Source organism: Alligator sinensis, unplaced genomic scaffold, assembly GCF_000455745.1.
Source record: "Alligator sinensis unplaced genomic scaffold, ASM45574v1 scaffold140_1, whole genome shotgun sequence".
Lineage (NCBI taxonomy): Eukaryota > Metazoa > Chordata > Crocodylia > Alligatoridae > Alligator > Alligator sinensis.
The window spans coordinates 1,898,313-1,912,017 of NW_005841836.1; the positions used below are offsets into that span (position 1 = coordinate 1,898,313).

The 13,705-nt window shown below is 44.3% G+C and overlaps 1 protein-coding gene across 5 annotated transcripts in view; it reads left to right on the top strand.

Moving 5' to 3' along the window:
* Positions 1 to 7,837: 7,837 nt before the first annotated feature.
* Positions 7,838 to 13,705, top strand: part of KIZ (kizuna centrosomal protein) — a 110,840-nt gene continuing 104,972 nt past the window's right edge. For all 5 annotated transcript variants that reach the window (XM_025201971.1, XM_025201980.1, XM_025201979.1 and 2 more), the window contains exon 1: positions 7,838 to 7,979. In XM_025201971.1, the coding sequence (XP_025057756.1) occupies positions 7,873 to 7,979 (107 nt within the window). In that variant the 5' untranslated portion in view covers positions 7,838 to 7,872. The remainder of the gene's footprint in view (positions 7,980 to 13,705) is intronic.

The window sequence follows — 13,705 nt, forward strand, 5'->3', positions numbered from 1 at the left end:
TCCTGTCTGTCCAGTCTTTTTCCTTTTTGGCCAATGACTTTCTTTCTGGTTTGTGTTCTGTTAAATAAGAGATGGTTTAAAATAGCAGGACTAAATCTCAATTGTTCACCATTCTCTTGAAGTAGGGATGGAAGAGAGAAGGCAAATGTTATGTTAACCCCCCTTTTCTCTTTCTGTGTTTTGTGGGAACTTGTCTCACCTCTGACATGTTTGTTCTAATTTACACTTGTCGTGGAAACACACGCAGCATACTTTTGGGTCAGGTCAGCAGAAGCTTTTATTCAAAAGAAACTACAGCTGTAGGGGGGGACTCCAAAGTGACATGGATCTCCCAAGCACTTGGAAGGGGTCCCCCCCCAAGAGCAAAATCAGGAGGCTTATATACTTTTTAACAGTTGCTTACAACTCACGTGATCATATAGTGAAATTAGCATGAAAAGCGGCTATAACATTACTTCATTATTTTTTTGCTGTAATCAGGATGGGAACTAATGGGGGAGGCGAGGTTAGTTCACAAACCTCCTTCTTGCACCTGCAAATCAGAGTTGTACATACTTTTTGCTATCTTTAAGGCCGCGGTGAGCGAAGCAGTTGCAGAGGAGTTACAAAGAACAAACACTTTTTCTTATCTGTTCTACTATACAGAGCCAGCAATTCTCCACAAAGCGGTTATGTCATCTTATAACTAAAATAGTCAAAGTTTAAGGCATATATTTTTTCTGATTCCACACACTCAACCTCCCCCCATGCTTCAGGATGGAAGGTCTGGGAAGCAGAGTACAGTTTTTTTGTCTGTATTTTGGATGTGCCCCTGATTTGTCTTTGATCTGCTCTTTGTGTAGGGGACGAGCAGCAGGACACCTCCCTAAGTGCTGCTTCCCTGCATGATGGGGATTCTCAACAGGTTCATGCGATAAAACCAGGAAGATGTTTCCTCAGATGATTGGGACTAGGGTGTCTCATTGAGGAATGAGGAGCAGCAACTGTGCCTGACCCTGGAAGGAGGGGGAGAGAGAGCAAGAGAGAGAGATGGCATCCTTCTACATAGCAAGCTGCCACTAATGAACTCAGGCCATAGCAGAAGAGATTTGGGATCAAATCCCACATGCAATGGGTGAATTTATCCTGGGTGGATCTGCCTTTTTCTTTTGCTCCAGTTTTTCGTGTGTAGTTGCTATGGCAAAAACATTGCACTGAATTGAATGGAAGGGCTCTTTGCACTTCCACAGTGGCATAAAGAGACTGTTGTGGATTGAGAATGAGGCCCATTATCTTTTAAAAGCAGTTATGTAGCAAATGTAGGATTAATTTAGTACTAATGCACTTAGGGCGAAATTCTGTTCCTGTTACATTTGTGTAACCTTACTGACTTTAGTGGAGCAACCATGTGTCAATAAAGTTAAGGCTGAGGTGACATTTTGATTTGAAACCCAGTTTTCCCTTGGTTTGAGACCAATTCCCTCCAATGAACCATGATATGTTTGATGTTAGTGTTACAGTCTTCAAACCAAGAGATGAGACAGTTTGAGATCCCATGGACTTACACTTTTTTATTAAATCGAAACAACATAAAATTTCAAAACAGATAAGTCTTAAAACCACAATATACAGCAGATTTAGCAATCTCACCACCCACGGGAAGATGGGGTACATATGTACTAGCAAGTATGTCATGACGAGCTTGTTTTCTTTGATCTTCACTCCTCAGTTTTACTCCTGAGTTTTCCATACTTATATAAACAGCCTTGTGCACATGTAGATTACGTGTCATTTACGTTTGGTATTTTTCCACTACCCAAAACCCCCCACCCTGGGCCAGCAAATCACATAACAACACTCAAATGCTTTCCTTACAGGGGATAGTCTGATCATAACACCTGCATAACTACACGACTGCTACATGATCTACATAACTCCCAACTCTTGACATCTAAATTTGTATAATTAATGTATATCTGAAGTGTCTTCCATTAATTCTGTGAACATTTGAGGTTTATTAAGGCCATACTTCATCCCACTGAGCAGGAGTATTGATTGGCTGTGGCCTGAAAAGGTGCCTTCCAACCCCCCCAAATTAGGTAGTGTTTCAAAATAATGGGTGAGCCTGAAAATCATGAGACTGGATTAAAAATCATGGGCACTTTTATGTGTGCTCCAGGGCAGGTGGGGGGGAGGGCAGGCAGAGGTAACTTTAATTAGAGTGGCTCTTGATTAAAGTGCTGCAGCGTCTTGTGCATCTGTGTCCCTGAGCTTAAAAATGGTGGTGGGGGCACTTGAACTAAAGCTTATTCGGTGAACATTAGTTCAATGCCTCCACTACCATTTTGAAGTGTGGGGGTGCTAATACACAAGTTGCAGAGGCTGGCTGAAGCACACTAATTATCATGCTCCAGCAGACTCAATTAATCGAGTCTGCTTTTACACGCTGTAATAGAGGTATGTTGGAGCAGCCCTGCAGCATGTCTACAGGCACCCTATGAGATTAAAAATAATGCATTTTAAGTTCTTCATGTTTGCTTTCTGCATGCTGGGTCTGATGGGTGTGCTTGAATCACATTTTCAATTTTCACCCCATAACCATGTGAGTGAGAAACGTATTTTAAAAGAAAAAATGAAAGGTAAGATTTTCATTTAAGTCCTTGACTCCAGTAGTTGGTCTTTAAGGAAAACACCACACACAGGAACACTTTCAAGTATTGTGGGAGTTGATAGTGCTGAAGGTTAGCCATGATTCTTGGCCTGCTGAAGTCAATGGCAAAGTCACATGAACTTCAGTGACAATGGATCTAGAACATTAGAGCACTTATTTTATCGTGTGAATTAGCTTGATGTTGTAAGGGACTCTGAGCAGCCAGGCCAGCCTGTGTCCAAGTACCTCAGCAGCCACACCTGCAGTAAGCCACAGCTAATGAATTGTACCCAGTTTTAGAGACAGTGAGCATCTTGATTGGCTGCTGGAAATGCCACCTACCCATTTAGCCTAGTTAGAGCTTTGGGTTTCCAAGCCAGTCAACAGTTCTGCTATGGCAATCCTCCTGGTTCTTGCACTCAGGTTTTCCTTTTTCTAGAATAATGACTCTGGTTTTGGCTTACTTCTAGACTTTAGCTTTAGATTTCCTTGTGGATCTGTTTCTTAGCTTCTGACCTTGGTTTGGCCCTGCTCTTGGACTTCACCCTGTGGATTATCCCTTGGATTGGTGCTCATTGTCTGATCCCCGGATCCTAAACTGGACCATGTTGTGGGTTTGGATTCTGTCCTTGGATTTCTCTCCAGATTTGGTCATATGTTTCCCATCTTCTGACCCAGCCCCAGGCCTCTGCTTTCCCAGTGGTCTAACCATTAAGACAGACTGCCTACGCCCCCGTCTCTTACAGATATATTCTCAAAACATAAAACATTTTTGCTTCCATAGCTAACTGAGGTGATATTAGCGGGTATCTTGGCTTTGTCTTTTTAAAGATTATAACTTCTCTGATAAACCCCCTTAACTTTTCTGATTGAAAACCTCAAAATCCACATTTTCCATGATTAAAATGAAACACCACTATATATATATTTATATTTTATATATTTATAAATTGATATATATAGGTATCAATTTAACACAATATTTTACTGATATATTTACAATTTTAAAGCAATTTGGAAGCCTACTAGTGCCTTAATCATTATAATAAAATAAATTTGATATACCTACATATTTTGGCATTTGATTTTTTAATCATGGAAAATCAGAGCTCCCCCCTGCCACCTTCACTCACCAGGACACAGGTCCAACTGTGGCTGCCCCCCCTGCTGCTTTGTGGTGCTCAGCAACCCTGGTATGCTGGTACCCTGCCTGTGCCCATGACGTTGCCCCTCATTTCCAAGCCACAGTCCCTCCAGCCCTGCTGATGCTCCTCACTCCCAACCCGCAGTCCCCTGCCCCTTTGGTGCCCCTCATTCCCAAGCCACAGCCTCCACAGCCCTGCTGGTGCCCCTCACTCTCAACCTACGGCCCCTAACCCTGCTGGAGGGGACCCCCAGCTGCCCCTGTTCTGTCTGGGCCAGAGCATGGTGGCTGCAGCAGGTGCAACATTTCCCACAGCAAATGGAAAACCCAGATCCCTGGATATTAGGCACTGGATTTTGGCCACATCTCAATTCCCCTATGACCAGGAAGTATTAATTCCTTCTGTTTACACATGGGGAACAGGACTACACAGAGAAAAACAGTACTTGCCTACAGTCAACCTGAATTCTTGTGATTCCTGGTCTAGAGCATAGGATATAACTTTCCTCTGCCAGCTACTGTAGAGTGTGATCCTTCCAACATTACTCCTACACCTACCCCACTGACTGCAACAGAATTACCCTCATATTTTAAGACTAATCATTTGAGCATCCTCCCTACTTACAGTGATCGTATGTTATGAAGGTGTTGAACACCATCCCCACAATGCCTAGCTGGTCAGCCTCTTTTCCTCAGTTTTGTTTTCCCTCAAAAATCTTCACATTTGCTCATGCTGGGCTATAGATATACATAATGTTATTTCTTAGCCCTCCTTAAATACCTTCTTAAAATTCACCTCTGTTGTGATGCTTACAAACCACTCAACTGTCCCAGGCCACTAGTATGCTGCTTCTGTTACTTACAATCATGGGCGGATCTAGGATTTTGAAAGGGGGAGTACAGATGGTGTGGCATATGATCACCTTATAACACAAAAGATATTTTTCCAGTTAAAGAGAAATTAGATACTTTACTAATATATTAGAGGCCTCACACTGCATTATTCAGTTTAAGATCAAATAAAAAACAAATATGACTACTGGACTGTGCGCTAATTGGCTAGATTACAGATAAAGTTAAAAAAATCACAACAAATGAAGCAAAAAATTGTCACAAGATATTACATAATTAGTCCTGTAATCATTATACTTAATTGTATGTCTCTTCAGCTTTGTAAAACAAAATCTATCTTAGCTTGAGTGTCTTGACAGTACCTCCGATACTTCACTGTCAGTTATTTCTAATAGTAACCTGAGTTACTATTATCACGTGGGAGTTAAAGTTTTTAGCCAGAGCTCAAGAGAATCTGCAAGGCTGTGACATAGGAGAGACTGAAGGGGAACATAGAAGAGGAATGGCTGACACCAAAATTTCAGAAGATAGCTTGCATAGTGGAACATCAAGACCTGTGGTGTGGTGAGTGATTAGCAAGAATCAAGGAGATGATAATGAGCCATGAACTGAATTGACTTTCTCAGTACTGCCTGAATAGAAATGCTGCTGCCCTTCCCAGGCAGTTGGTTTCATAGGTTGGGTGGAGCAGGAATTAAAGGGGGAGGACCAGTGCAGCTGAATCGCTGCTCCACACCTCCTAGCTCATTCCTTTTTTTAATGCCACAGTTCAGAGCTTCTTCCTCTCCACTGTGCCAGTGAAGGGGGAGTTTACACCCAGCTTCAGAGCTCTGTCTCCTCAACCTTTGATGGTAGTGCTGGTCCATAGGTAGCCCAGCAGATTGGGCTCTACATGGTTTCCCTTTGCACTGCTTGTTGCAAGCTGGATTCCAGCTTTGGCTCCTTTTGCCCCTGATGTCTGGTACAGCTTCCTGGGCCATTGACTCCTGTAATGTCACAAACAACCAAGTCATGTAATCCCTGTTAGGTCTTGTTAGGTTTCTTACCCCCATTACTCCTACTGTTAGGTTGTCCCAGAGCTTCAGTTCTTTATTCATTAGAAACTATCTTCAACCTTTCAACCTGATACCTTTTTCTTGAGCCAGCATTTTCCTTGCTGGGATTTAAGGGGTTTACCCTCCATGCACCTCCCCTCCCCTCCCCTGCCAGATTTAAAGAGAACAGGCTGCATCCAAGTCTTCATTTTGCTAGCCTAATAATTCACATCTCCTCTTGTCAGCTAGCTTCAAAATTCTCCTGGTCATTCTAGGAGCTCTGCTCGGCATCATTCCAGGTTGAATTCAACCTCCTTCTACTACTATGCGTGACCACAACTATACACAATATCCCGGAAGAGGTTGTAGCACTACCTTTCCATAGAATCACACATATCTTATTCATAGCCCCACCACACTAGTGGCTCCTGGTCATCCTCTGACCAACTAATAAACTAAGAGATTTCCCTCCACCCATCTCTGTTGCTACAAGCCAATAAACCCCCAGCTCACAGCAAAGATTTTTAGGTTCTTAATTCACGGCTTTCCACTTTGTACGACTAAGTTTCAACCTATTTCTATTATTCCTGTCCTCAAGGTCATCTAATTCTTCCTGCACAATGCTCTGATCCTCTTCCATAATGGCCGTGTCTCTGGATTTTGTGTTGCCTGCACATGTCATTATCTTACTCCTACTTTCTATGCTTGAACTATTAAGGAAAATTTGAAATAAGGTTGGTTCCCAGACCAGTCCTTGAGGACCTTCACTAATAACCTCCCTGGAGTCCAGGATTTCCTGTTTCAGCACAACCCACTGTAGACAGGCCAGTAGCCAATTCCTTTCCCAATTTACAAGGCTTGCCCTAATCCCCACCTTCTTCCTCTTAATAATTTCTCCCAGGGCACTGCATCAAATGCTTTACTGACATCCAGAGCGGTTTGACTGCCTGCATTTTCCCTGCAGGCGATTGAAGCCCCTACTCCTCCAATGTTGTGAGCAAAGGCTCTTGACAATCAGTGGAGCCCTGACTGGGGCAGGCACCTCCTCAGAGATAGTGTGTCAGGCCCTGCACAGACTCAAGCAGCTGTCATGGTGCCACTCACTTTGTGGGAGATTATCCCCATAGCCATAGAAGGCTAGAAGCCGATTTTGTGACATATCAATACCGGGCTTTGGGAGCACATGGCCTGGGGCAATGGGGGTTGGGGACATCACGTAGCTCCAGAAGCTGGCTGGGGGCACCTTTCCTATGGGCAGCAACACTGACAAAGCCACCTGCTGGCAGGTGGGAATTTGGGCAGCATGGCTCCCTTTCTGCCCCCGATGGACACTTGCCCATGCAGGGGGCTGCTTGCTACCTGGGGTCTTCATGGTTGCGGGATGAGGTGGCTTGACTTCTCCCTATGGATGAGCCCTGCCTGAGGGACAGTGTTGCCAGGTGTATGGTAATTTTCTTATTTTTACGATAATTTCAACCCTTTTATGAGGTATGATCAATAATAGTAAGTGTTCAAACGTACACGATTTTTTGAGGTAGCTCATTGATGCAACATATGCAAAACGCAAGTCATTCTCTTGGAGGGGAATCTTAACTGATTTCCAGGCTTGCTGTCAGCACCTCCTTATTTATAACTGCTTGCCTCAAAATAAATAAATGTTTCAACTTTAACGAGCATCTAAGGGCAGCATGGGGCAGGGGCTAGTGTGAACAGCAGGGATCCTGGTTTTCTCTGATAAAAGAAAACCCCAATCCACATTTTTCTGTACTTAAAATGAAACCCCCCCCTAAGAGATCGATTGATCGATCTATATCTATTGAGATCTATCTATCTATATATAAAGAGTAATTCCAAATCCACATTTTTCCGTGCTTAAAATGAAACACTACTAGTATATCTATCTAGCTATCGAGATAGCTAGATAGATATACTAGTAGTGTTTCATTTTAAGCACGGAAAAATGTGGATTTGGGGTTACTTTTTTAAAGCAGGGAAAACCAGGACCCCTGGTGAGCAGCCTGTGTGGGCGCGGGGAAGCGGGTAGAAGATGCCCTGAATGCAGGAGGCATTCGGAGGAGGTGGGGCCTGCGCCGGGCTCCCGTCTCCATGGCGACGGGGCGGGAGCGCCAGCGAGGCGGCACTTCCGGGGTTGGCTCCGCTGCGCGGTGCCTGCCGGGAGGCGTCGCTTAGGACACGGGTGTAAACAAGGCGGGATGCGCGGGGCGCCGCCGACAGGCTCCGCCGGAGAGGGGGCGTCCCCGCACCCCCCGCGTGGCCATGGCGAGCGGCTGGGCGCGCTCCAGCTGCGCCTGCGGGACTGGTGAGCCGCGCCAGCACCTCCCCGCCCGCCTGTCCTCATCCCCTCCCCTCGGGTTGACGTCATGCGTGGGACGTCATGCCACCTTTGCTTCACTTTTCGGGGGCTCTGGGTGCCCTTCAAAAGGGGTGACGCCCCAGCCACGGCCCCGCAGCTGGGGAGAGCAGGGCGGGGGGTACCTATGGGGGCAGCTGCCCTCCAGGGTATGGGTCTCTTCAGTGTTGTCTTGACCAGAGGGGCGCTGTGGGTGGGGAGGGCTGGGGCTGGCCAGGAGCGGGGGTGTTTGTCTGCAACCCTGCTGTGCATTGGGTGGGGGCAGGCGGGGTGGGGTACCTGTAGGTTACGGAGGTGTGAGCGCACCCCATGCCCTGCCGAGGCAGGAGCCAAAAAGGGGGTATGCAGAGGTGAAGCATCAGATGAGATGATAAAGATGGCCTGGAGAAGAGGGCTGCCGTGCTTGTGTGCCTCAGTGTGGGTGGCTGCTGGGAGCCAAGCAGGAAGGGTGGTAATACATCCAAGAAGCCTCCTTTTTTGAAAAGTTGTAATATGACTGAAATCATTTCGGTTATGGGGCTGGCTTAAAACTTTGTTTGCAGGTGTTTGGCCTTAAGCTCCCTGACAAAGTCTCTGTAACTATAAAAGTCTTTGAGGATGCTACTTCTTCCATTGCTTACTCTTTATCCTATGTTCTCAGGCACCTCTGTGTTGCTGTGAGCTGCAAAATCCTCATTTGGGCTGTTAAATTTGTTTATTTGTTGTTTAGCTTCTGTAACCCTGTCACTTTTGTGAGGCCTGGGCAGGTGCCACTGAGTGACTTTGGCCACTGATATTCTGATGTGTTCAGAAGACGAGCTTTGGTTTGGCATTATTGTCACAATGATGCCTTGCATTAAACAAAAGAATCTGAAACTGATGTTTTGAAAACAGACAAAGGCCATGTGTACACATGGATCTCTCCGACATATAAAAATAATTAGTGCATAAATTTAAAAGGTAACTTTAGGTGCCTTCAGTTTTTCAGGGCAAAACTGAGTTACTTTAAAGGATACTTAACATTTTTCAGAAAGTACTAAGAGGCTTAATGTGAAACAGGATCCAGTAAGAGGTAAACCCGGCCAGCTAGTAACTGTCTCCAGGTGTGTGAAGTGAGTTGTTGTTTTCAGTGCTTTCAGTGTTTTCAGTGTTTTTAGAGTAAATGGACACTTGTCAGAAAAATTTCCCCTTGAAAGAGATGCATATCAGGGTTGACCAGTATCACCCCACCTTTTTGCTATGGTAATGGAATCATTTGCCCAATCATTCAGAAATAATTGAAATATATGGGAAATGTACACAGTGTAAGAGGAACATAAACATACTATTACACACTGATGCTGCTGCTGTTCATTACAAAACCAATTATCTGTACTACAAAAAGAAATGATAAAATACAGCAAAATTTCAGGATTCAAAATTAACTATGAAAAGTCAGAACTTCTAACTTTTTGGTATAGGAACATTTACAAAAAAAGATAAAAAATAGCTATATATAATATAGCTATATATAATATATATAATATAGCTATATATAATTAATATATATATATAATTAATATATATAATATATATATAATATAGCTATATATAATATAGCTATATATATATATATAGCTACATATAAATGGGAAACTACTTCCTTAAAATACTTAAGGGTGAATATTATTTAAAAATGGCAGGCCTTGTAAGCTCCAGTTACCTCATGCACTTACATTTGATCTATGCCTATCAGTAGGGATCTCTGTAAATCGCATTGGATCTCTGTAAATCGCGCTGGAGCCAACATACTATCAAGTGGCTGGACTTAATATATTACAGTGGCTGAAGAAGTCATCCAGGCCGCATTCAATATATAATTACCTCTTTATGAGAGCAAACAGAGAAGCTTGGGATAACGCATACACAAAATTAAGTTCATACCCATCACTTTTAGCACCTCTACTTAATAATAATGAATTTAATACTTATAAAATATCAGGAAGCTTTAACAACTGAGAACATAGTATTATAAAATATGGACATTTATTCAAAGAAAGTTTACCTAGGGTTTTTGAAGATGCACAAGGTGCTAAGGTGCAGTAGTAATGAGTTACTGTGTCATAGCTTGTAGCTACCACAAGCATTGCCAGGGACTAACCATGTGGTGATGCTACTGCAGTAGCATTGGGGGAAAAAATCATGCAGCAACAGTACTGCACAGTAATGCTGGTTACTGCGCAGTCATTTAGTACTTGTTTATGCAAGTACTAAATGACTGCGCAGTCCGCCAGTCATGTAAACGCAGCCACAGTGTGCCACGAGACATTAAAATCCCTTTTTGCCGATGCCCAGATTGAGACATTTTTCAGCACATCCTCAGAGAAAGATAAACCTCAGCAAAAATTTGACAGATCATGAGAAAATATTAGTCACACCTATATAACCAACTAGCCTCTTGTCAGTGTTATATAAAACTATATTAAATTGTCACAAACAAATGTTTTTCCTCTATATGGCAAAATGGGCTATAGACATTGGATCAGAAATTAGTGATGAGAAATGGGAGACCATTTGTAACAATGGTCTTCATACATCCATTTGCACAACAATAATAAAATATTTTAAAGTCCTGTATTGATAGCATCTCATGCATTGTATTTATGGTACAGGAACAGGCAAGTGTTGGAGGGGGCATGGTCATTTGGGAGGATTCTAGTACATTTGGGGGACATGTCCTAGGTAGAAACAAACTGTACCAGAAGAAGGCTGGAGACATGGTGAGGGAAATAACAGGTGACAGCTATAAGATAACCCCTTAATGTTCTTATAGAACCTTTCTGAGAACTCTGCAACATACAAGAGTAGTAAGGAATTGATTACTCAACTTCCAGTATCTGCAAGAAGCACAGTGGGAAAAGCCTAGCAGAAAAGTGACGCTTCTAAAATCACTGACTGAGTTAAAAAACATTTGGGAAGTTTAGTGTTGGAATAGTTGTCCTGTCAAGTCATAGCTTTACAAATGAGAAGGAAAAAAAAGATGCTTACTTAGAAATCTTGTGGAAGTGCTTGCAGTTTGCTGAAAAATAATTTTATCCTGCCTCCAAGCCAGAAACTTTGAGAAACTTTTTTGGAATATTTGAAAGATTATAAGTTCTAAGAGCAACTATGGAATACATTTGAAATCTAAAGGCAGAGCTAGGTAGAAGGTAGCGAGGGCTGTATCATGCAAAGTTCTAAGGAAAAAGAGGGAGGTGAATCATTAAGTGTTACATACAGTACAAGGGTGAAGAAACACAAAGGTTGGTATTGACCGTAAACGAGCTATTGGAGGCGAAAAACAGGTGAAGAAAACACAGGATTCCTCACTGTGGACACAGACTTGGGTTAAAAGAGCACTGTTGGTGGAAGATAAATATCTGTCTGGATGTATACCTTAGGGGTTTAGATACATCTTCACATGTTAAATTTGTTAGTTGGTAAGGTGGATTTGTTAATAAATAAAATGTCTTGGACAAAAGACTGTAAAACAAAACAAACTACAAGCCTACTTATTTTCTTTCCCTCTCAAGTATTTATATGCACTAGTCATGCACAGGTCAGGAGGACCATGTTAAATATAGCTGTCATGATTCATGTTTGGAAGCAGAACAGTTTGCTACAGGAGTTGTAAACAATATACAATACTTTTTCTGGGGTTGAGGGGCTGGTAAAACAGTTATTTGCTGCTCCACCAATTCACTGTTTTGTTAAGTTTCATAGTTTCATAGTTTCAGGGTCGGAAGGGACCTAATAGATCTTCTAGCCCGACCCCCCGCCAGGGCGGGAGAACAACCCAAAAAAAAACAACAAAAAAAACAAAACAAAAAAAAAAACACCACTCACCCTAAAAACAAAAACGGGACTCAAATGAGTCCAGCCAGGTAAGTATCCAGCCTCTTCTTAAAGATCCCCAGGGTAGGGGCCAGCACCACCTCCCTTGGAAGTTGGTTCCAGCTCCTAGCCACCCTAACTGTGAAGTAGTTTTTTCGGATGTCCAATCTGTACCTCCTCTCCATCAACTTGTGCCCATTACTCCTTGTTATGCCAGCGGGGGCTAGGGGAAACAGCGTCTCCCCCAAACCCTTCTGGTTCCCCCTAGTGAGTTTATAGACGGTCACCAGGTCCCCCCTCAGCCTTCTCTTGTGGAGGCTGAATAGGTTCAAGTCCCGCAGTCTCTCACTGTAGGGTCTGCCCTGTTGTCCCCGGATCATGCGGGTGGCCCTCCTCTGGACCCTCTCCATGTTGTCCACATCCCTCCTGAAATGGGGCGCACAGAACTGGACACAATACTCCAGCTGCGGCCTGACCAGCGTCGCATAGAGGGGGAGGATCACCTCCCTGGCTCTACTCGAGATGCACCTGTGGATGCACGACAAGGTCCGGTTAGCCCTGCCAACCATGACCTCGCATTGTCGGCCCATGTTCATCTTGGAGTCAATAATGACACCAAGATCCCTTTCCGCCTCCGTGCTCTCAAGTAGGGAGCTCCCCATCGTATAAGTGTGCTGCTGGTTCCTACTACCCAAGTGCAGCACCCTGCACTTGTCCGTATTGAAACACATCCTGTTCCTGTTTGCCCACCCCTGTAACCTATCCAGATCCTTCTGCAATCTCTCTCTCCCTGCTAGCGTGCTCACCTCCCCCCAAATTTTGGTGTCATCAGCGAATTTAAACAGGTTGCTTTCCACCCCAACATCAAGATCGCTGATGAAGAAATTGAACAGCGCAGGCCCCAGGACCGAGCCCTGGGGGACTCCACTACCCACCTCCCCCCAAGTCGAATATGATCCATCCACCACCACCCTCTGAGTGCGACCCTTCAGCCAATCTGCAATCCATCTGACCGTGTAGGCATCTATGCCACAGTCGCCTAGTTTATTAATTAGGATGGGGTGAGAGACGGTGTCAAAGGCCTTGCTGAAGTCCAGAAAGACTACATCCACCGCGACACCTGCATCCATGGCCTTTGTGACCTGATCATAAAAGGCAATCAGGTTGGTCTGACATGATCTCCCCCTAATAAATCCATGCTGATTGCCCCTGAGCATCATCTCGGATGCCGGCCCATCACAAATGTGCTCCTTGATGATCTTCTCAAAGAGCTTCCCCAGGATTGAGGTAAGACTGACGGGCCTATAATTGCCCGGGTCCTCCCTTTTCCCTTTTTTGAAGATGGGGACCACATTAGCTACCTTCCAATCGTCTGGCACCTGGCCCAAGCACCACGATCGCTCGTAGAGCCGTGCCAGGGGCCCTGCAATAACCCCAGCCAGCTCCCTCAGCACCCTGGGGTGGAGAGCATCCGGACCCGCTGACTTGAACGCGTCCAGCCCCTCCAGAAGCTCTCTAACCCGGTCCTCCCCAACCTGAGGTCTGAAGGCGATCCCCTCGCGTCCGGCTTCTATCACAGCAGGGAAGTCCCGGTCCCTGCACAAGAAATAAAGAGATCCGCTTTATCCTCTGACGCAAAGTCTCAGAGACTTTTAGCTTTCATTGATCTGAAGAAGATGCACATCTGCATATGTAACAATTTTCTGCTTAATTTTGGCAATAGTTTTTATCTTGAGTTAGAGAAATCTGAAGAGGATGCCACTGGAGCAGTTCAAGACCTTAGCTGTTCATCTGGGGCTCAGTGCAGTCTTGTACTATTACTTTAATGCACCTTGAACACACTC